This window comes from Melopsittacus undulatus, chromosome 2 (assembly GCF_012275295.1).
Source record: "Melopsittacus undulatus isolate bMelUnd1 chromosome 2, bMelUnd1.mat.Z, whole genome shotgun sequence".
Taxonomy (NCBI): domain Eukaryota; kingdom Metazoa; phylum Chordata; class Aves; order Psittaciformes; family Psittaculidae; genus Melopsittacus; species Melopsittacus undulatus.
Window position 1 is genome coordinate 61,133,766 of NC_047528.1, and position 24,735 is coordinate 61,158,500.

Genomic DNA, 24,735 nt, shown 5'->3' on the forward strand with positions numbered 1-24,735 from the left:
TCTGCAAGTGGTTTATCCATCATAAAAGATAGATTTCTGAAACCCCACACTGATTGAGAGCAGAATTATTCCATGCACCCAGAAAATACAAGAAGTGCAGTACATGCGCTTGCTTGAACACATGCAGATGGAGCAATAGCTGCAGAAATACTTTGCTAGGGCACATCTCAAACTTCAGGTGTCCTGTTCCTCCAGTCATAGGCTGAGATGTGTCTCATTCTCTTTTCCAAAAACCTGTTGGATATGTTAACATGTTCTCCAGAAAGGAAGTTCCTAAAACCATACAGAAGACAGCCTTTCTAATAAGGGTCATACATGTACACAATTATGTATAGTCTGGGAAAAGCAAGCCAATTATTTTTGTCTACAACATGATTCCCTGAAAGGCAGTAGTACTTAGCAATCTATTCCCCTGTCTTACAAGATCTTTCTCATTTAGCAGCAATGTCACTTCTAACGCACTGAGAGGCCGAAGGAATGTTGCATATTAGAACAGCATGTGCTTGGATGAGCGTGTCATCATGATCTTGCAGAATGAAAATAAATGATGCGTGCAGCAGAAGTAAACACTAAGCCCTGGGTGGTGAACTGGGAATTTTTCTTTTTTGTTTTTTTTCTTTCCCTTTTTTCCAAACAGTTTGAGGACGGAAAATGGTTCTCAGGGATGGAGAACAAACACATGGCTTGGTGAATCCCAGAAAAATGTGCAGGCTGCTGCAAAGTCTGCTCAGGAGCAAAGTGCTGCGAGTAACTTTATGGAAACTAATGTCCAAGTCACTGAGAAGAAAGAAAATAAAACTAAATGCAATGGCACTAAAAAATAGAAGAATTCACCAAAAAGAAGTATGCTTTCTGCATCTCTCTCCAGTCCCTGAAACAATTCTAGATATGCAGCCTTCATCTAAAAGTATAAGGAGTACCTTACTCTGATCTGTCATCTCTGAATCTCAGATCTGCTGTGTGTCTTCAATATGCCTAAGGATTTCCTTCTCTTTTCTTCCTGTCTGTCCTCTATGGACACCCTTTTTCATAATGAGATGCTCATGACTGTACCAAAGCTCCTTTTGAAAGCAAAAATGTAACCAAATACAGCTTTACTCAACATCAGAAAGAATGGGAGAATCCAGCCTATTTTTACTTATAAATTATTCACAAAGTTAAATAAAAAGTGCACTCATGAATTCATGGCTTGATCCTAAAACCTTTGAAGCCAGTGGCAAAACTCCAGCTGCCTTCAACGGTGGAAGGCACCATCTGGCACCAATTTCAGTACCAGAGGAGTCCCTGTTGGAGCCTGTGAGGATTTTATTGCAAACTACTTTTTCACTAAAAACCAAAACTCCTTGGAACTTAAGTACTTTCCAGGAACATGCTGATTTTGACAAGATGTCCACCAGGATACATTTCTCAGATGATGTTTCTCAGCTAAGAAACAGAAATGACCAAGGCTACAGTGGTTTGGGAGTTCACCTGAGTGAAGTGAGTGAAGGCCCCTGTGTGGAAGAACAGCATGGGAGATGTGAAACAGCATTATCACTTTCTTAGTAGAAAGCCATTAGCTTTCTGCTTATGCTGAGTCTCCTTCACTCATGTTAAACTAAAACCTTTGCAACTCTCCCTCTGAGTCCAGGTGCCCACCTGCCCAATGATGAAGATTCTGGTGCTGGTAGAAGTGTGAGCAGCCTGATGCTGGGCAGCAGCATGGATAGGAGACCAAGATAGACTCAACAGGCTTTCAAAAGCTGTTCAAATGTAGTCTGCATGCCTTACTGACACCTGGCAGCCTTTTACCATTGTTGCCAGCTACTGCAAGGAAGGGTAAGCCCTCTGGAGCAGCTTTGTGTTGAAATCTGGAAATCCCTTCATTTGCAGAAACTTTCACTTTGAGCCATCTGGACCTCAAAACTTCAGCATGGGCTAGGAAAGATACTGCAGTTCCTGGAGCAGAGCTGTGTAGGTCAAAAGGGATTTGTAAGCAATACCTGTAGTGTCAATGTGCCTTAAAAGAGCCACCCCTCCTTTATTTAGAGTTTTCTGAAACTTTCTACCTCTTCCTTAGTGTTCCACAAGGGTTCTGGTGCTATTGTTCACTTGGGTGATCAACAGTACCCATAAAATACTGAATTAACTGAAAATTGACAAGTTGAACACCACCAATTACAACAGAGGATCTCTTCAGAGCCAGGGCAGGCATCAAACCTTATGGCAAATAGCTTCTTTTTTTTATAGCAAAAATTGTGACCCTGAGTAATTATAAATGGGATTGTGAACCAGGCAATATCATTTACGTTGTTATGTGGACCCTTGTCCTCTTGAGAGCTGCACAGTGCACACATGCTGCCAGACACGACATTGTGCTCTTCTGTTCATTCTCTGAGATTTCATCCTCCAAATACTGTTCTTGAAAATACTGTTTTATAATGTTCATTGTTATGTGAAGGATGCAAGAATATCATGTCTTTTTTTAAGGAAATCAAATTTTCCAATTCAGTATGATTGTGCAAAGCATTTGATATTGCCCTGCATGACATTGAGAAGCATGTATTTGATGGATGGACCACTCAGTGGATAAGAAATTAACTGGATAGTTGCACTCAAAGACTTGTGGTCAAAGGCTTGATGTCCGAATGGAGACCAGTGATGAATGGCATTCCTCAGGGGTTGGTACTGGCACCAGCGCTGTTTAACATCTTTGTTGGCAACATGGACAATGGAATTGAGTGTGCCCTCAGCAAGTTTGCTGATGACACCAAGCTGTCTGGTTCTGTTGATACGATGGAGAGAAGGAATGCCATCCAGAGGGACCTTGACACACTTGTGAGGTGGGCCAGTGCAAACTTCGTGAAACTGCACAAGGCTAAGTGCAAGGTCCTGCATGTGGGTTAGGGCAATCCCATGCACAACTAAAGGCTGGACAGAGACTGGATTGACAGCAGCCCTGAGGAGAAGGACTTGAGGGTGTTTGATGATGAGAAGCTCAACATGACCTGGCAGTGTGCACTTACAGTGCAGAAAGCCCACCATATGCTGGGCTGCATCAAAAGAATTGTGGCCACCAGTCAAGGGAGGCAATTCTCCACCTCTACTCTGCGCCCATCAGATCCCACCTGGAGTACCGCACAAAGCTGTGGGCCACCAACATAAGCAGGATGTGGGCCTGTTTGGGTGAGTCCAGAGGAGGCCACAAAAATGCTGCAAGGGCTTCAGCACCTCTCCAATGGAGACAGGCTGAGAGAGTGTTCAGCCTGAAGAAGAGAAGGCTCAGCTTCTAGCAGCCTTCCAGTACCCAAAGGGGGCCTGCAAGAAAGCTGGAGAGGAACCTTTTATAAGAGCATGTAGTGACAGGAGAAGAGGGAATGGCTTTAAGCTGAAAGAGGATAGATTCAGATTAGATATTAGGAAAAAATTCTTTACTATAAGGGTGATGAGACACTGGAACAAGCTGCCCAGAGAAGCTGTGGCTGCCCCACCCCTGGCAATGTTCAAGGCCAAGTCAGGTGGGGCTTTGAGCAACCTTGTCTAGTGTGAGGTGTCCCTGCCCATGGCAGGGGGGTTGGAACTGGATGATTTTAAGGTCCCTTCCAATAGCAACAACACTATGATGCTATGAAAGAAACAAAATATATATATATCTGCTGAAGTCCCTTCTGAATTTGACAATTCTGGTGGATAATGAGAATAATGCCTACATGCACCTCATTTTGCCAATGCAGAAAGCACGAAGCTGGGTAAACCTGGGAAGGTCTTGGAAGCCCTTGGAATTGCAGCAAAAGGAGCCCATGGGAAAGCTAAAGTTGTTTTTCAAATACTGCAAAGCTTGGTCTACACTGAGTAAGTAAGGAGTCTTTGTTGTGGTGATTTACAACTTTGTGTAGAATGAGAAATCTTGTGCAATTGGGGAAAATTAAGTTTTATGTGCTGCAACTGAAAGTTACCTGTGGGGAATTGCACACAAATAAATGTACTGCTTTCCTTATTTCTGATAAAGCAGTGAAATGAAGAATGAAAGCAAATGCCAAGAAAATGTTTTGGTTCAATTGCTTGTAAAAGGAACCAAGGCATACACACTTCAAGCAGACATTAGCACTACAGGGTTGTGATGAACAGCCTTTGCCCTGTGTGTACTATATTTAGGACAGATGTTTTTTCACTACATAGTCTTCTGACTCCTGCTTCCCAAATACAAGACAGAGAAGGATTTCTGATGTGATACAGGGTATTTGCAATAGAATAACATCCCATGGGGCTGTATAGTTAGATTCTGTGTGTGTGGAGTTCTGCTACAGCTGATTACAAAGCGGGATTGCTGGTTGTGGTGGAGAGTTGCAGCACCAGCTCCAGGGTCACACTGTATTTCACTGAAAGCAGTCAACATCAAAAGGATGTCACAAAAGCTGCTGCATCATTGGAGCACTGTGTCCAGGACTTGGGCTCACTATTTGCCTGTTAGGGTGAAAATATGAGCCAGAACATGATGTACCGCTGTTTCATCCAAGCGTCTGACGACTCCCTAGAGGGACACTTCTGAGCGATTTCTCTGAAATGGAAGATGAACTACACATGTTGAGATAGGCAGCAACACACCAGGATACACAGATTGTCTGTATGACAAGGAGGCCATCATCCTTACCTAGGTATATGGATGAAAAAAAGGAGTTCCCAGCCTGAGTCTGCACTTTGTACTTGCACTATCTTGTTTATTATGGTGTAAACTCTGCTTTAAATTAACTGCATATTTAAAGTGCCTCCTTTCCATACAGATGTGCTGATGCCTGATACAACAGCACAGGTCTATTTTCCATCAGTGGGAGCACTACTTTGCATCTTTCTTCACCTACACAGTGAGCAGTTATTTTTAAACAGTTCTTATATGTGGTTGTCTTACCTTGGAGACCTTTATACTTCTGTCATACTTATTAAAAGGACAACAGATTGGGACAGCCTTAAGTAGCAGTGGCAGTTGCACATGGCATAATTATGCACAATCTCAGCTGTGTAGGAAAGCCTGACCAGGCTCTGAAAGCCAGTCTGTAAGATATGAAATCATGTCTTCTGTGTTATATGACGATGTAATTGGGTTTGCAACCCTCCCCCATCATCTTGCAAAAGAAAAATCTGACAAGGCTGAACTGTGACAAATTCCCTCAATTCCTCAAATTTTTGACTGAAAATGGCAGCATTCAGCCTCACACTCATGGCATGACTGGCTGCCCCTCGCCTACAGGAACAATCTGCAGCCTTCTTTGGAGAATATGAGATGTTAAAACATGATTGGGTACAAGTCCAAGGCCAGAGTCAGATGTCTCTCCACTGACTTGCCAACAGCTGCAGTCAAGGAGTTCACTGAACTTTCTGGCTATCAAACTAGAAAATGTTATTTGTTCAACTTCCTGAGTTTGATTTCTGGTTTAGGGTAAAGGACACGCACCCAGTGAGGTTGAGTCATGCAGTGAAGCAACTAGTACACTTCCCTCTTGTACAGTCACCTAAAGCTGGATTCATGCTCTGGTGTCTGTCAAAGCCTGGCCTGCAGCGGGTGTCACTGCTATGTAAGAGGTGCACCATTTCTTCAGCACCAATAAGCTTTGAGCAGATCTTTTAGGATGCTCAGGCACATGTGTCACATTACTGCAATAAAGTATGATGATTGCCGGCATTTGTCACTTTTATGACATCCATATGCAAATGCTGTTTATGTTAGTATGCTACAACTGGAAGGAATTTGGAAAACCACTGCTCTAGGCCATGTTGTTTGAGTTCTGAGATGGCAAAATTAATGGGCTAGCAAAAAATCTGCACAGTAGGAAATCTTTCTGAAAGTGCAGAACACTTTAGGTTTTTTTTTTGTTTTGTTTTGTTTTTTTTTTTAATGTGTTTCTGGAATTGCTCAAGCTCAAAAACTTCCCTAAAACATTCCTTTCTGAAAACAGACTGCCCTGGATTGCACCTACATTCCATAGACAGAGAGACAGGTTGTCCTGAGGAAACAGAACTTTTGCAGACCATGACCACACTGTGCCAGGCAGTTACACAGAGACATTTACTAATAACACTTATGTTATTTTTGCCATTAAATACTGAAGAATTCCCACCACATGTCAGAACTCCATTGTAAGAAGCATTATGTAAACACAGAGCAACAAGACATCTCTTGGCCCAAAGAAAGTACAATTTCAGATGAGGACAAGAGACAATATATAGATACAGACAAAACACACAAGGAGGCAGTCTTATCAGCAAGATGGTCAGAGGATTTTGCACCCAATAAATCTTTTGTAGGCATCATAGCCAAGAACAGTTCTAGAGAGAAGTCTGGAGAAGCGGTGCTGATGCAGATGTCCAGATGCTTTTGAAGAATTCATCACAATAGTGAAGACCACTATGAAGGAAAATGGGAATTTGAAAAAACTGACAAGGTGATTGCATTACTGGCTCATCAAAGACAGGGACTGATCTTTCAGTAGTGAACAGAAGACCACTGGTAGGGGGAGTAAGAAGTAATTAAAGTTTTGCAAGTAAGGGAAAGTTGTATGGGCCCTACAGGACAGAAAAGGGCTTCAGACCGAAAGAAGGAAGTGACAGCAGATGGGTGCTCTGGATGGTCATGAACGAAGCAGGACTACATGAAGATATGAGATGATGAGAATTTGGTCTTTGTGAACGGCCAGCAATCAGGTTGGCTAAAGACTAGGTAGGGCTGCCACCCACATGATGAATGGAGTCAGACACGAGGGTGTGGCTCCCACTGGCAAAGTCTTTATTACTTTCAATGAAAGTACATTGATACCTCTTTAACCAGTAACCATATAGAAACAGTCACACACTTAACTAACGTACCTATGACTGTGTACTGCACTGAAACCTCAGGTATGACATGAGTGAGGGTTGCTCTATGCAAAAGCAGACATATATGTCTCTGGAATGATGCAGAGCTGCCATTGCTATGATCTTAAACTCAGCCTTTTAGAGCGCTTTTGTGTCCTAACGGACCCCCATATGACAAAACCTTGGGCTTGAGACAGAGCATAGCTCCAGGCAGGAACCAGCCAAGGTTAAACCATGACAGCCCCCCAGCTGCTGTGGGGCAGGGAAGCTCAGCGCCAGTACCACAATCTCTCAGACATTGTCATAGCCTGGGGGACTGTTAAGAATGATGTATTGTTGTGGTTTAAGCCCTCCATCCACCCCAGTAATTCATACATTAAGGGAGAGTAAAAACAAGCACCCATCAAATCAATATAGCCACACTTTTCCTTCTGAGCAATGCACCTGTGGAAATAAAAGTCTTTGGCTGGGAACAGGCAAGCCCCTCTATCCACAAGACTGGAGCAAGAGGAGAAGATGCTGAGGCCATTATTTCTGCTGTGAAAGTGAAGACACGCAGTTTTTCTTCTTGCACTAGAAAAAGAAAAGGGACAAAAGAGGAAGACATGCCTGTAAATCCCTTATTCTGCTGCTGAGGTAGAAGAAGATCACAGAAAAGGGATCAATGAGATGACAAGAAACATGCTATTGAGCTTTACTTTCCCCACTAAAAGCAAGGAGAGCAGGGAGTGCTATCCCTCCTTCAGCATGGTCGTTTTCTTCTCAAATCAGTAACACAAGGCAGAGCTGCTTCTTTTCTCATTGCCTTCCCCTTAGCCACAGGGTAAGAGGAGAACATCTCCAGCATGAGTACACCATCACTGCCTGAATACTCTGGCGCCTCTCCTGCTTTGTCCCAGGGTTTCCAGAAAAATTCTGTTACAGAAAAATTCTATTATGGAAACCTCTCTCATGAAATTTCCTGTCAATTTGATTCAATTGTGTCTAAACAGATCGGAAGACTTCAAAGCCAGAGTTAGAGCAGGACACTCCCTCCAGCCTTACTTAAACCAAAGCTAATATTATCAAACTTGTTTATGGAGTACCTAGTGCTGCTTTGTCATAAAATGATAGCTTAATAAAATAATTAGATAAATTGAGGGACAACCAGGAGGTAGAGGACGTTGCTTGTACAAAGCACCACATTCCTCACCATTTTGGCATGATGGCTTTAAAGCACAGTTCAACGGCAGCATTGCCACAGGGTATATGTGGGTGAGGGTCAGTCACGTTTTCCTGCAGTGAGTGTGAGATGCCACATGTCCTCCTTTCCCATCCTTCCACTTTCCACCCTGTATCCGCATGGATGTTCATGTGGCTGTGCAGTAAATGGGATGATGGAACAGATAAGACTGGAAAGTAAAAAAAGAATGACAACTTAAAGGGGTAGCTTTCAACAGGGTGAGTTCCCTGATCCATCTCTGCACACAGCCCCAAGTAAAGTGTTGTCACAGATGAGGCAAAAGGAGGACAATCCCTTTGGCAGCAGCCCTTTTTTTTGCCAGATTAAAACAACACCAGTATCACACCCAAAAATGGACAGCAGAACATAAAATAAACAATGGATGGTTACTTCGTAAAAGAGCAAAGCAAGCAGAACCAAGGACTCCCGTGTAATTTCTTCTGCATGGGTAGATCAAATACAAAGGGGTGAGCCTTTGAGAATACTGTATGTTCCAGAGAAAATGTGGAAAAGATGGAGAACCTCAAATTAATTCCAACTATTCCCCTGTTTCTGATTTTTGTTTTGAATTTGTTTGTACTGATTCCTCCTCTTGTCTTTTGAACTTGGTTTTCTCAATGTTCAGCTTTAACACCTAGCAGAGTGCTAGAGGATTCGAGACTGAACTCAAACATCTGTTTTTGGCATAGTTAATGACATTTTTAGGATAAAAATCAACTTCATATGTTATTTTTGTTGTTTGAAGCATGTGTTCAGTATACACATGCACTCCTGGATCTTGTTGTCCCTACAATAAAGACAGTTTGACTGTTCCAGGATCTGCCACAGTAAGAAGTAAGGAAAGAAGTAAAACCATTCATAGCTTCATCCTATCACAAAACTACTCCTCTTTGAAAGCTTAAAGGGTCAAGCTCGACCACTTTTTGTGACTCTTCATCATGGTAGAATAATATTTATGTAACATGCTATCTTCTGAAAACAGAGATCAGAGGAGGCTCTAACAGGCACTGCCTGGTGAATCAATTATGGTGTCACTAACATCAGCTGTCCACCCTGTCCCTCTGATGGAGGTCGCATTACCCACCACAGGCACACAAAAGGATGTGTGCTTCCACCTGCTCCACGTCCTTTAACAGGCTGGGATTTTAATATTGGACCCACTTTTCTTTGGCAGTCCCAGCACCAGTGTCACAGCTGACACATTTGGATTGAAGATACCCACACTGAGAATTTTAGGGCACCAGAAAAGCTCCCCAAGAAGGAAGCTAATTAAGATGTGCAACATGCACTAACAAGAACACTAGGAAGCAAAATGAAGGATGCCTGTGTGAGAAATAATGAAATCCTTTAGGATTTTCTTTTTAATTATCTTCTAGACAAATCATGTTTTTGTTGACATATAACTTCTTAACATACATTCATGCATTAGTTCTAGGTAAGTGAGACTGAAATTTACTTTCTTTTCAAAAGGAAAAAGATCCCAGGAATTCATCAGTGCTGAAGCAATCTTTAGAAGCTGACAGAGATGATCAATGGCTGGAAAAGTCAAAAGCCCTGTTCTCATGCCTCCTCTAGAGAGACTGGATTACTGATGATGTGCTCTAGAGCTGCCCCAGGATAGCAGGCATGCTCAATGGGGAATGCTAATTTCTAGTCCTCGGAAACCTGTGCTGCTGTGGAAACATTTCAATCCAATGGTTGTGTGTTATGAGGCTGCTGAGCACCACTGGGATGTCCTGGGATGTCCAAAACATTTGTTGCACAGGTAAAAGCTTAAGAAATGTACTATTTATTTAGTTGGTCCAATCATAGAATCACAGAATCACAGAAACAACTAGGTTGGAAAAGACCTAAGGACCAAGGGGACTGGTGCTTAGCCTGAGGCATTTTTCCACTTGGATCACATGAACATCTACTTTTTTGGGTGTTGAAGAGATCTCTTCAACACCCATGTCAAGCCTCACCTATCCCAGGAGAAGAATAAGGAAATAGTGGGTAGTAGAGTGCACCCAAGCCTCCCCAAGATTTGCCGTGTATGTGTCTAGGCACTAACAAAAGCTTACTCATTCAGGGCACCTTGTTGCTTCTTAAAGAGACAGAAGTGTTAAGGTTTCTTAGCAAAATCAGAACAAACACTGATAGGTGTATGACAGACAGGAACTGTTGGAAATTGATAAATATTGCCTATAGCATTCGAATGTAGACTCTTCGCTGGTGAAATGGAAGGTTTTATGTGCAATGTGCATTGTGAACCTTTCCCTTTCACACCGTGCAGAGCACAGACTCACAGCCCAAGCAACTGCAGAAGACAAGGAATAGTTCCCCATCCTTTAGGCTGGAGCTGGCAGCCCTGCCTCCCCTGTCCACATGATGATGAGAAACAGGCTCTTCTACATATAGGCTCATCTGACATGTTTTAGATGTTTCCATTAAGCAGCAAGGCCTATTTATCTCCCTATGAGCACCTGGTTATCTCTCTCAATGCTAAGGAGCAGTCCAGTTAGCTCAAATGTAAAGATACATCTACTGCTAGTCAGATACACAGTACATAGAGACCTGCAAGGTCTTATGAAGGATAAGAGTATTTCCCAGTTCAAAAGTGGTACTGAAGGCAGAACTGCTGCTTCTTGGTGTGACTCATCAGTATGACTGCACTTCAGCGGATGTTTCTTCACCTACCATCCAAGAGAAAGTTTAGAAGTTTAAAAGAGAGAGTGGAAAGAAGGATGAAAGGACAGTAAAGAGAAAGAAGGCATTAAATGGATGAAAAGTATCTACCAAGATGCAACAGCTAGTTTGTGAAGACGTTCAGTTCTCTCTGTCCAGGGAAATTGGGGGAGTCATAACTAGTGCTTTTTTTGTAACAAAAACAACCCCAGGACCATGACAGGAGAGCATAAACTTTGAGGCAGGAACCAAAACTCAGCTTAGATATAACAGAAATGAGACAGAATTGAACCCAGGACCAGAAGATATGTATTCAAGCACAAGCATAACTCTGGAAAGTTGGAGGGAAAGGGAAGGGCTGATGGGTAGCGTTTTATGCTGAGGCCAGAGGGAAGTGGCAGCACATGCAGAACAAAGCAGGCAAGATCCCAGTCAGCTTGCACTGGCAAGGATGGTAGGCAGGTTTTTGCAGGAGAAGTGCTGTAAATCCTTGAGTGGCTAGAGATCAAAGTCTTCTTATCAGATCAAGAGCAGAAGTCAGTCCATCTTAGTTAGGTACCTCACTTGCATTGCAATTTTAGGCACCTAGGAGGCATGGCTTCAAAAATGCCCCGTATAGATACAAGAATTATATATATGTGCTTTTGAATGACTCAGGAAATTGGCTTATTTGTCAAGACTGTGTGCTTAAGTTGGTTGGACTGGAAACCTTCTATAAATTACCCTAGAAGGCTATTTTTACAAAATAAAATCTAGGAAATTTAGATATTACTCATAATGGGGGTTGGGCAGGAAAGACATTCCTGAATGTGACAGCTAGAAAATTTCTGATTCAACAGTCCCTGAAACAATACGAGGTGATAATAGTTTGGATGTGGTTTTGCTTAATAGAAAGTCTGGTCATAATGTATAAATCTAAATAAATGAATTATGATTAATTTATAATGTTCATTCATGTGAATGCAGGAAGGAGACCTGTAACTAAAACTGTCAATTCCCAAAAGGCAAACTTTCACAACCTACGGCTATGTCTAAATTTATGTGCTGGGTCTCACCACAACTCACCACAGATCTCATGACTGTCTGGGCTGGAGGATGACTCAAATGTGACAGCACTCCCACCTGTCTCTGTATGCACTCCACGGTGCCCACTTGAGATGAACTTTGGAGGAATGTGCTCCCCAACACAGAAACCAGAAAGCAGTCCTGCATTGGCTTGTCCAGATATAGCCTGAAGGGAGCAAGTGATTAGAAAAGGTCTAGAGAGCTGAGTAGCTCAGCTAATCTAATGTAGGTGAATCCTGGCATTTAAGTCAAAAGGTGAAAGTGCAGATTGTTTTTGTGTCCTAAAGATGAAGAAAAGTCCTACAGAATCTGCATGAATTATCACCTTATGAAGGATGTTAGAAATTACTTGGAAAACTTAAAAATAAATTATTTAAAAAAATAATAATAAAAAATTGTCCTAAGTCATGCTAATTTATATTTTACATAGGAAATTCAAACAAAGACCAACTGGTTCTTTATTCATACAAGCAAAAGGGAAAATAGGATATTGAGCTGTTATGCAGAAAATACGTGCCATAGCTTTAAAATAATATGCATATATAATATACATATACATATACATAATTTTAGATTATTATATATTTTATGTTCAATCTTCTCTCTTCTGACTGATGTTACAATTATTATAAGTTATTTAAATTATTTTACTTTAGATATGTGTAACAGTGATTTAAATCAGTATGTTTTATTCATAGATTGATGTGGCAGTAGTACTAGGTGTATAGGATTACACCTTACTGAGGTCCCCCTTGTAGCCTACAACACAAATTCTGCATGTTTTAGTTTGAATGTGAAACATGGGAACTGTACTTTGTACTCTGTTCATGTACAAATCTCATACCAAAGAGTATCTTGTAATATTCTAAGATATTCTATGAAAGAGGAAAACAAGTAGAACCAACTTCTTAGAAACATGAAGGTGCAGGAATAAAAGCCTTAAAACAGTGCAATTGCAAAATTTGAAATGCCTATCAATAAAGCTTTTCAAAAGAAATTAGCTGAACACCTCTTACAGCTTACAACATTGTCAGCTTTGCAAAGTTCTTATTCCATTTTTATCTGATGCACAAAAGGAGAAAGAACAGAAAAAAATCAATTCTGATGTTAACAGGTATAATTCTTAACTTATTAGTGTTACAACTACTTAGTAGTGGGATGGATTTTCTCCTCTGAGACTTAGTAAATCAGCTGTTCTAAAATTATCTACATTAGTTTCCTTCTACCTAACTTTCAAAAGCCTCATTTTTTATTAGCATTAAATGATACCAGCAAAGCTAAAATGAAACATTTTATCAGGCCTTAAAAACAAAGATTGTATGTTCTTTTTGGACAGGGCACCAAACAAACATTACTGTCTAATGAATGTCTAATGCTCCTTTTTTTTTGGGAAAGATTTCATAGAAGACACTCTGAAAGGCACAGAGTATGCTGCCACAGAGACCTCACATATGTAAATGGCGAGTCAGATGTCAAGGTTGAATTCATAATGAGAGTCCCATAGCGACCCATCTGTCCTGCAGCTGAAGAGAGGAACCAAACAGATTGAGGAGAGAGAAAGCATGGACAAGAAGTGGACAGGGCAAAAATTATTTGTTGATGTTTTTGACAATGGTCAAAACACATATGAGAACCAGAAATGCCTACATGCACACATCTCAGTTTTCAAGAATATAACAGTGATAACTGCCACTGGGGACAGAAGGATATTGGGAAATGGCTAAGATGGAATCTGCATATAAAGACAACGGTATAAAATGTGCCATCCAGACTCAATGCCAGACTGGGGGTCACACCACTAGGAAAATGCTGAATAATCAAGTAGGTTTATAGGCTGGGCTATAGGAAAGGCTTTGCTCTCTTCATAGTGGCTCCCTGCATCTCCTGGAAGCCTCCAAGTCTGGACACAGATACAGGCACACACATTAAGCTCTCAACCATTTGCATTTATCTGCAGGCTAACTAGAGGTTATACTCAGCAAAGTACATAGTTATACATCTAAGAACAAACTCTGCTGGGAAGATCGGTCTCAGTGAAACAATTCAGTGACCACAGCTGGGATCCTGGTAGATGTGTGCAGGGTCCCCTGTATGAATTAAGCTGTTTTAAGATGATTGGTAGCTCCAGTGGTACAGCACAAAATCGTTAAATGTGGTGCTCTGCTCTGCAAAGCTAATTTTGGAATGAAAAATCGTTGTTTTCTTTAAGAAGTGTATTTGGCTTTGGATTTTATTTGATTTTATTTTACTTTTGGCTGAACTCATTTTAAATACTGACTTGTGAGAGCTCCATTCCACTGAGCCTCTGGGGAGTCTTGTAGATCTGTGCTGCAGGGCACTGAAACCATCATCTCCACCCATTCTCCTCCTCCCTTCTTCTCCTAGACCTCTTTTCCACCTTTTTCTCTTTTTGACTGTGAAGAACAGGAGAAGACCCTCATTACCGTGCTTCACTGCTCTGTAAAAAGAATTTTAAAACTCCTAATATTACTTAATCACAGCTTTCAGTGCCCCTGCTGCCATAAAACATTAAAACAATGGGCTGGCACTTCATCAATTGTAATTTGCTGATATTACAGTCACAGTAGCGCTCAACATAATTGCCTTGCTCTACCATGGACTCTTAAGGCTTCTGGATCTCAGTCAATACTTCCTTGCACTGGAGGCTGCAGTCAGAAATTTTTGTCTAACAGCTGAGCTTTTTGAATTTCCAGTTCCTGCCCATCTGAGCAGGATGTGACCCTCCAAATGCTCAGCACTCCATTGCCCTCTATTTTCATTCCCAGACACTTAAACCTATTAGGACACACTTTATTCTTCATTATTCTCAATTTTACACATAGGGCACAACACTTACTTACAACCTCCAAACAGAGATAATAACAGCAGTTATTAGGGATGAAGAACCTAGCTTGAAGAAAGTAAAATAAAAGAAATTTTGTTAGGACTTTAAATTCCTGCAGGTCTAAAACTCCTCCCAGCAAGAATATGACTTCAAACCATACAGATTACTAATAAGATGTTTATTTCAGGACAGAAGGCACCTTGAGAATCAATTTGATTATGTTGTGTTTTTCTGCAGACAAATTAAAACATAAATTATCAGCCCAAATGACTTCTACTGGAGACAAAGGACAGCAACCACATAAGGAAAAAAAATAGTGCAAACTCTTCATGACAGCACATATTGTATGTGACTCATTCTGTAGAAGTCACCATAGTGAGCTGCAAATATTTATTCCTTCTACAGTTGTAGCTTCTCTGAGATTGGGACAGATATAATACTACAGAGGCAGGTAAAAGCCTCTCTGCAGAGAGCTGTCAGACACAGCAGGCATGCAAGCACCCTTGCTGGACACTTGTAGGGAACAAAACATAAAATCCATGCCATGTTGCACGTATATGGCTGTATGGATAACCACACATAATGCTTTCTAACCACACACAGACTTTCTAGAACACTGCAGGGAGCAGATATATTTTGATGTCTTCAGCTAGTGTTTTTGTGCTCTAAAAGTTGCCCTCCCAGGATTCCCTTACAGAAGTTGACCACCCTCAAATTCGGTAAGCACAGAGTGGAAAGAAAATGAAGGAGATTAGGCTGCAGGCTTTTAATGGACCAGCTGACAAGCCCATGTGCTGGGGTCCTGATGAAGAATTTGCTGCTGTGGCGCACCCCTCCTTACCACCCCACTGCAGCTTATGTACGCAAATGCTTTGTAACAAAGCACTTGCAAAAGCTTTTCTTGCAAGCATCTATGTGAGGGATATGGCAGCACATTGCCAGCACAAAGTCTCACCAAAGGAAAGCTACAACAAGAATTACATCCTCTGTAGCTCTGGCATGCTTAGCTCCAGATCCTTGAAGTGACTGGCTTATTTTCTAATGCTCTCCCTTCCATAGCAAGGGTAAGAACTCTTGTCTGGACTGTGGTGGCAGCTGGGGACATTGGAGCCTGCCATTAGAGATGAGATCCAGGCTGGAATTCACTCCATCCAGAGAGCAGGGCTTTGAATGCCATGCGAAATCCCGCGCACTTTGGCAGATTGGCTCACACAAGTGGAAGGCTACTGTGAGAGTTAAGCTTTGCTTAATCTGCATGTTTTGCCAAGATCTTGAAAACCACTTAATGGGCTTGGACAGACTCAAGGAGTGGTTTTAGATTCAAGTACCACTCGTTTAATGGGCTTTTTTTTATAAACATTGGCGTTAAGATTTTCAAAACTTCTTTGGGATTTGGCCTGCTGATTCCTCTTAATTTTTAATAGAAAGTAACATCTGAAGATGGAAACAGCTGAGTAATTGTATAACTCCAACAGTTGCATAAGCTCATCTCATATTCAGAACAAGGCTTCCATCCACCAGGACACGGATGAAATAGCTGGCTGATTTTTGCTGTCTGGAGGATCATTTTCCTTTGCTTTTACAAACCACAGCACGACTTTTATGCCCATGTCACCCAGGCATCTCATTTGAAAAGGCCTTTCAAGCTTCCAGATTTCAAATTTATACAGATAAAATATATGCATGTGTGTATATAAACAAATATGTGCATAAGTGTATATAGTTGCATTTATTTTATATATGTGTATGTCTGTGCATGAATATATATGCACACGCACATTCCTGTTGCATTCTTCTCCCCTGGTGCTGGCTACCTGGCTGTTTGCATCTCTAGAAACTTCCAACATTGCTGTTCTGATTGCACAGTGCTACCTTCTGCTCTTCTACAGCTGCCCAGGACACGATAGTGCTAGGACAACTTAAGTGAGACATCACTGCCCATGTTCCCAACAGACTGCTCTCCTGAGGCTTCAAGCTCTTCACCCTGTGAGAGAAGTAGTTAAGGGGAATAGGTGTAGGAGAGGGATCAGGATGCTGTATAGTGCATAGGCAGTGCAAGTACTTACAGCCTGGAGGCAAAACTAGACCTGGGGAAAGGTGGTGGGGTGCAGTGTTGGCTGCCTGCACAGAAGTGCCCAATTCACTCTCTCTGCAGCAAAGTTCAGTAATATTGCACTCTCCCAGGACAAGAAAGAGAAAGGAAAAAGGATGAAATCTGGGAGAAACCCAGCTTTCTCATTTAATCACAACAGACTGAAAATGTCTTATGCATTCAGAATAGAAGAAAACTAGTCATTAACTTATGTGAGGCAGCTGGTTTCCCAATAATGGCTCCTACACATTCTGGTTTTAATATTATTGTTCTTGTCAACCATGGGAACACAAAGTATATTAATGATAGTTTATTCCAAATTGGTCATTGTCGGAGTTAATAATTAGGTAGTCAGGCACTAATTATCTCTGTTTTGTCTCAAATCATTAACTAAGAAATCTGGAGAAGTAATTTTGGAGGCAGGCATCAGAACCACACACAGCAGTGCGGGCTCTGCTGTGGGCACAAGAGAGACTTCACTTCAGAGAGCAGCACAAGCCAGTGCCTGGGAGCAGAGCCAGGATGATATTGCTCTGAGTACTGGGTGCAGAGTGGGGACACCCTGGAAAAATACATATGCATGTGGTGCCTGTCTGTTCTCTGTACTCCTGGTTCACCCATGCAGGAGGAAACTCCTCAAAGGCATTATCTGGCACATAGAAAACAGAGCCACTCCAGCAGGGCCACCACGGTCCAGCACAGCTAGTGGTGGCTCTTCTCCCAAGCTGTATCCAGCTGGAAGAGCACCAGCAGGAGGTTTGCACAGCAACGAGAAGAGGTAGCACAATGGGTCTGCTCAGAGGACATGAGGTCTAAGTATTTATTCCGGAATAAGCCTTCTGTGGAAATGATCGTGGGAAAGCACTTAGGACAAAGATGGGTCCAGCACACAGGAAATCATAGAATCATAGAATAGTTAGGGTTGGAAAGGACCTTAAAATCATCCAGTTCCAACCCCCCTGCCATGGGCAGGGACACCTCACACTAGACAAGGTTGCTCAAAGCCCCGTCCAACTTGGCCTTGAGCATTGCCAGGGATGGCGCAGCCACAGCTTCTCTGGGCAACCTGTTCTAGTGTCTCATCACTGTTGTACTGAAGAATTTTTTCCTAATATCCAACCTAAATCTGCCCTCTTTCAGCTTAAAGCCATTCCCTCTTCTCCTGTCACTACATGCTCTTATAAAAGGCTCCTCTCCAGCTTTCTTGCAGGCCCCCTTTGGGTCCTGGAAGGCTGCTAGAAGATCTCCCCTGAGCCTTCTCTTCTTCAGGCTGAACAACTTCACTCTCTCAGCCTGTCTCCATTGGAGAGGTGCTGCAGCCCTTGCAGCATTTTTGTGGCCTCCTCTGGACTCACCCAAACAGGCCCACATCCTGCTTATGTTGGTGGCCTACAACTGTGCTGCGCTGCTGCTTCCCACCAGCCAGCAGCACCCACCTCTCCTCAGGTGTGTGCAAGATATCACAACTACAATCATCCCCCCCTATTTTCCTTATGTTTGTGTAGATTACACCCAAAATGCTATGTGGGAAGCCTTCAACAGTAGGTCAATTCTCACATTGTGCTGGCCACATTAATCAAGTATATCTTCACAGTGCCTGAGGGGACAGCAACCAAGAAATTCCCTTTCCAGTTATTCTCTTGTAATTTGTCCTCATTTAAGAATTTTTGAGGTTATCCTGTCCTTGTGAGCACAAAAAACACCTGTAAGACACCAAGACCAGGACCCACAACCTCCTCTTACAAGCTTACCTCAACATAGAGGATAGGGAAAATGCCAATCTTGTCACCCAGCATTCCTTCTGCCCAGTTGTCATCTACTCTCCTGATGACCGTCAGAATTTCATCCTAAAATCAGAGATACACAAAATAAATAATATTTTTTTATCTTTTTTTTTCAGTAGAAAGATGCCAGTGTTTAGTTACCCATGTAACAGCTTAGGGAGAGAGCACACAAGGGAGGCCATAAGCCAGTAAAAATGCTGCCTGAATCCTGGGCCAACAGCATCCCTGGCCCAGCATCCCACCCCAGGCATCCTGCAGCCTGGTGCAGCTTATGCTGTCCATCAGTAGTTCCAAGGGCCTAGGCACAGCACGTTGGAATATGCAGCTCCTGCACGGGGAACGTTTTGACCTCTAATCAAATGCTGAAAACTCTCTAGCTTGAAGCTGCCTCTGTGCATCCAAGAACCCACTGTGGTGTTTGGCTGCTCCGGAAGGCAACTCAAAGGGAAGTAGCAGTAGAGCACAGGCAGTCCTGGAAACACTTCTGGCAAGAAGGACGAAGTATAGCACAAGGTGCTCAATAATGAGCTTACACTGCTGATGTACTGAAAGTCAGTTTTCCTTTTTAAAAAAAAATGTATTAGATCAAAAGCCAAGGATAACAATATAAACAAGTCACATTCAGCTGTTGGGTCAGCTTCAGTTTAGATACAAGGGTTTTTTTTTGTGATTATAAAACAGGAGATTAAGCAAAGTGCAAGTAAGACTCATACTGCTCAAAGTTTCTCTTTATAGAGTTAAAACCTAGAACATACCAGTCATTGCAAAAGCTCAGGTGACTAGACCCAAACCGTGAGTTTTCCTTGTTTGAGCTGCTCAACTTGTCCATGGATTTCTGCTACCACACATCTGTCTTCTGGGGCTGTCATACTAAACCTGGCCTTGAGTCAGCACCACCTCCTACAGAGGCTGGGGAAGGCAGCCCTCTCTGCAGGGCACTGCCCCGATACTCAGATCTCCTATGGCCAAGGGAAAGAGCAGGAGGAGAGAAGCTACAAAGTGAAGTTTGCAGAGGTGCCATTCATTTTCTCATGGCATTCAATCTTCCTCTGAGACTGTGCAGAAAACATCTTCCTCCAGAAAGCTGAGACAGAGTTTTCTGCTGTCCTCACTTTATTTCTACAACTCACTCTAGGAAAATAAGAGCTACAGATGGTCCCTCACTCTCCATGTAACAAGCTATCCATGTTAACTAGCGAGGCTAGGGGAACTGGGTTTTTTTGTAGGTACTGCTCACATAGGGGAAAAATCCCCACAAATTCCCGCTCCAGCATGTTCAGACTGTGGATTTATCTTGCCAGAAAATGACCAGAACAGGGATGTGATGTGATGTTCTTTGCAGGTTTTGAACATGTGCATTTTGAACACGTGCACTTCAAAATAGTTTAAATGTTTCCTTTGAATTATTCGTCTGAATGATCCATTAGGGGAAAATCTCAGAGAAACAGCCACAGACTGAGCCCTTCAGCTATTTATTGCAGCTGTAAGGATGCAAAAAGAATTTGTGCATTTAATTTCCTGAAGAAACAGATAGCATTCCTTTCCAAAGCCCTGTCTCCATAGAGCATGTTTGATCTGTGTAAAGAGCTGACAGTATTACATCTCTGCAAAGTTTCCACATGCTCTTACAGAAGACTGATTATCATAAGTTTAGAATCTAGGTAAAGGGGCTAAACGAGGAAAATAAAGGGCTGCATCACTTCAAGAACCTGCTATGAGTGTTCCTACATTCTGTAACCATTCAGTTATTTTAAAGGACTTTTTAAAACCCCAAAATGTGATGGGTCTGCATTTTCACTATATGCTTATGTATACATATATAATTCTATGTGTGTGTGTGCATATATATGTGTATATAAATGTATATGTGTATATATATATTTGCATATATATACACACACCTAAGAAAGTAAGAAAAAACTTAACTGTAAAACCCCAGAAGCAGTCAAACAGATTTTATTAAAGGCACCATGAAATCCCATCCCTAGAGCAGGCTGAACAGACACCTGCAGAAAGGTTTATCCCGCACTGATACTACTTGAGGATGGGGCAGGGAATGAGTAACCTTTGAAGATCCCATCCAATTTTACCTTCTATGGACCTATGAAATCTGGAAGCATTTCCATATGTTGATCTTAGTTCAGCTTTGCCAAGTATGGTTGTGGAATGTGGTCTTATATGAGAAAGTCAGATAGCTGCACATCTTGAGATATGCTGACATTCAAAATGTGTATCTCTGTGGGAGAGCAAAGTGCAAATCCTTGAGAACGCTTTCCATTACAGAATTCACTTACAGAAGGGTGCTGAAAATCTCCAGGAATTACAGCAAATCCCAAAACATCTTCTGAAATTCTTTATTAATAGGAAGTTTCTTTGAATTTACAGCCTACAACATCGTTCTATACACAGTGCTGGTGAAAGCTTCAACATGAACTATTTTAGTACCTTAAATTAGTTGGATAGCAGTGCTACTTATAAATTCCTAGAAAGGTTCCCAAAAGGATCATGAATAGTAAAGAGACACAGATCTCTTGGCATACTACTTCAACTTTCTGAACTTTGCTATTTCACATGTACTAAATTGATTTCCAGGCAGCACAAAGGAATCCAAACCTCAAATCTCACTTCAAAAGCCAATGGTATCCACTGAAGTTTGACAAAGATGCCTCATGCTCTTTTTATGCCTTTTGCTAAAGTCCCTAATTATTTGCTCTCTCGTATTTGCTCAAGTCTTTCACTATTCATCAGGACTGGGCAGCCTTGTGACAGGCAGGTGGGACCTGTGGTTCCAGTTTATAACCATTATCAGAAAGGAAGTCAAAGATGAATCACTTAAAAAGCAATGTGATTGACAGAGAAATGAACCCTTGTGCTGAGAAAACAGCACAAAATTGTGCCCGATAACAGTCATGATTCACAACCAGATTTTTACTCTAGTCATTAATGGCCATTAAGGAAGCAATACAAAGCAGATGTGCCTGCTATTCAGCAGAGATAACAACTCCATCTAGAACACTGGGGAGATCTCAGAGATGGCAGGATGGCACTGCGTGGTGCTCAGTGTGCCCAACTACAACACTTGCCAGCTGGCGTGAGAATCCCAGTTGCCAGTTACTGCTTGGACAATCCCTCTGTGAACAGCAAATGCTGCTGGAATTGAGTCCTAAGGGACTAGGATGCTGCTCTGCAGCCAGGAACCAGTATTGCATGTGATGGCTCCAAGACTAGGACAACACTTGTCAAACACTGCTGTGGGCTGGGAATGGTAGTGTTGGAAAATGGACAAAATAGATGATGTTATTAAAAATGTGATAAACAATAAAGCATGACAAACAGTTGATGCTACCTTGATAAGTTTGAGAAATATCTACTATGTGAACTCATGGAAAGGATGGTCAAACACCAAAACAAAACTGTGAGCTGAATTTGGACTCAGTCTAAGGCTGGAGTAACTACACAAACAATGTCATTACTTGAGATTTACACTGCTATAGCTGAGAGCAGAGTCCTCTTGCATATGGCTTGTACCAGACATTGCATAGCCCAAAGAATGATTGATTATTTTTAAAGCAGAGACAGCAGGAGCCCAGGCACATACTGTGGTACCACATAAGAAGGAGACATTAGAAAGCTGAGTTAAATGAGTATATCTCAAGGGCATTCAATGAGACTCTGGAGGCCACATGCTGACTGCAACCATGCAGGCGAACACCAGGAGTAATGCTTCTGAAGCTACTGGAGTTAAACTCCTGCAAAGTTGACACAAGGCTGGAGTCAGTTGTTACAGAAAGCAAAATAACTGCTGACTGCCCAGTTTGCCGGATCACTGCTGAATACTGAAGGAAAATACGTTAAGCCACAGATCTGATATGTTTTATCTCCTTGTAGCCACTGCAGAGGAGGGAACAGTGGTGGGACTCTCTGCCTGTACAGATGGTTTTAACAGAAGGAGGTAGGGGGAACAATCTACAGGAGAATGACAGGTATGAGTTTTTTTTTGTTGCACTGGCTACTCAAGATGGAGGCTTCTCTGTCCCTCCTGGTTTGATACTTACACATACAAAAGTATTAAATTTATCTTTGGCCTTTATCTGGAGAGTGTTGTGTCTACAGGAGATGAAAATGGGTAAGTGGCAGAACCCCTCTGCCCCACTGCTCATGAAGATGAGTGTAAAGCAGACTTCATTTCCTTGCAATCCACCTCTGGAAAAACAGGGCATTTTAACTTGGAAAAAAAAGATCAAAAAGCAGCCAAGCAAGAGGAAACACCAAATAACCTTCCTTTGCTTTCTTTTACTGCCCTGACATATTCTGACTGCATCATAAGAAAGGGGATGGGAAAAAGCAAAAAAGTCCAGCAAAAAAAGCAACAAAACACAATGATACAGTCCCTATGTTCAACTTCCCTTCTTGTAGTTTCTTTTCAGAGGAAAAGTCTTCTTTATTATGTATTTATAAGTAAAATCCAATTACAAGTGTCTGGTAGAGTAAAATGAGTTGCAGGAGGATGCAAATAGGTTACACTAGTTTGTATAAAAGGTATGCTGATGCAACCCCTCTACCTGAGGAAAGAATAAATAGAGTAAATGAAATTGCAATCAGGTGCAGCATTTTCAGATATTCAAATGATTACTATTGTTCCAAGTGACAAATCACATCTACAGCAATGCAGGGCTCATGACTCTGTGCAGAGGAACTGACTGCATGAGCAGATGATCTAAAATCTGGGCTAAACAGGAACCTTCATCAGTGCAGGTGACACCTAAAATTAGCATTGAGAAAACTGATGAAAACATTATGGTAAACTCCCAAGATGAAAAATAGATTATTCACTGTCAGAGAGAACAATAGGGAAGACATAGGAACAGTTACAAGGTGACAGCGCATGCAGTGGAAGGAGCTAAAGAAGAAAATAGCAGTAGAGGAGAAACCAAACCCCCTCAGGGAAAACACAGTCATCGGGGATAAAAGGATGCAGACAGTAACAAAGGGTGAAGAAAATTGAGGGATTGAGAGCAGAGCTATACAACAGAAAGAAATGCTCCATGTGAGAATGGCATTGGACCGCCAAGAAAATGAGAGCTATCGTTGTACAAAATCAGTTAATATGAAGGTGTACTAATATACTGCACCAAATAAATCAAATACAGAAGTGTCTAGGAAAGGATCTGTTTTAACAAAAAAGTCCACACTGCCTGCCACAGCCATTAAGTTTCTTAGAATGCACAAGCAATGAATACCTTAAGCAGACAAAGAAAGATTACTCTCAGAGAAGTCATCATTGTACCTCTGGGCAAGCAGTGAGGAGAACAAGCTAGCAAATATATATTCACTGGTAGGATCTCAGAGGTAACTTCTGGCCAACTTTCTGTAACTGCATGGCTGCTACTTCTCACTAAGCAGCCCACTTTCTTTCAGAGATTCACAGCTCCAGGGAGGCTGGGTAGTCACAGGGTTTGTAGTGTTTGCTATCAAACATTTTGCTTGCTATGGCTCAAAAGTGCTTACAAATCTTTTGTTAAATAAATATGAGAAAGTACACATTCTAGGAAATTGCGTTCTGCAGATAAACGTTGTGTGAGTGAAAAAGATGTTATATTTGGTGAGAAAATTATATGCTGCAAGTAATTCATTCAGCTATAATAAGCAGCCTCAAAGAGGAGGTCAGTAAAATCCTGGTGAAGGATATTTTTATCACCTATTTCATATTCATTTTGAGCATAACTGTTATAACTTTATGTGATGCTATAACAACCACAGACAGCTGAAATAAACCAGAAAATGACAATGAACAGGTTCTCCATGGCATTCAGTGCCATAAATTAACATCAAGGGATATGCTTTATTTTACTGTGGGCTTTTTAATAGCCATGAAGCCCAACTAAGGTCAACACAAATTCTAGGAAGGGGAGAGGAAGACAGAGAGCAGGTGGGGAGGTGGGGGAGAAAGGGTAAACGTGACATTTTAAATCCAAAGGAAATTACAAAACCTCATTTTTCTCTCATTCCAACTGGAATTTATTAAACATTTTATTAAAAAAAAACAAAAAACAAATACTGTTTTTTTTCTAATGTCTGGTTTTCAATGTCTTCATGTCCTTAAAATAGGAAATAACTGTGACATATTATAATAGCATATTTCAACTGCTAATTGGTAGATGGTATGATGCAATATATATTTTGAAGCTGAATGGCATTTTAAAACACTGCAACATCTGATTCAATAAGGAACATT

At 41.6% G+C, this 24,735-nt stretch overlaps 1 protein-coding gene across 1 annotated transcript in view; it reads right to left on the reverse strand.

Moving 5' to 3' along the window:
• SH3RF3 (SH3 domain containing ring finger 3) overlaps nt 1-24,735 on the reverse strand; it is a 246,859-nt gene that overhangs the window by 66,983 nt on the left and 155,141 nt on the right. The window contains exon 4 of the mRNA XM_034074640.1: nt 18,468-18,563. Within this exon, the coding sequence (XP_033930531.1) occupies nt 18,468-18,563 (96 nt within the window). The remainder of the gene's footprint in view (nt 1-18,467; nt 18,564-24,735) is intronic.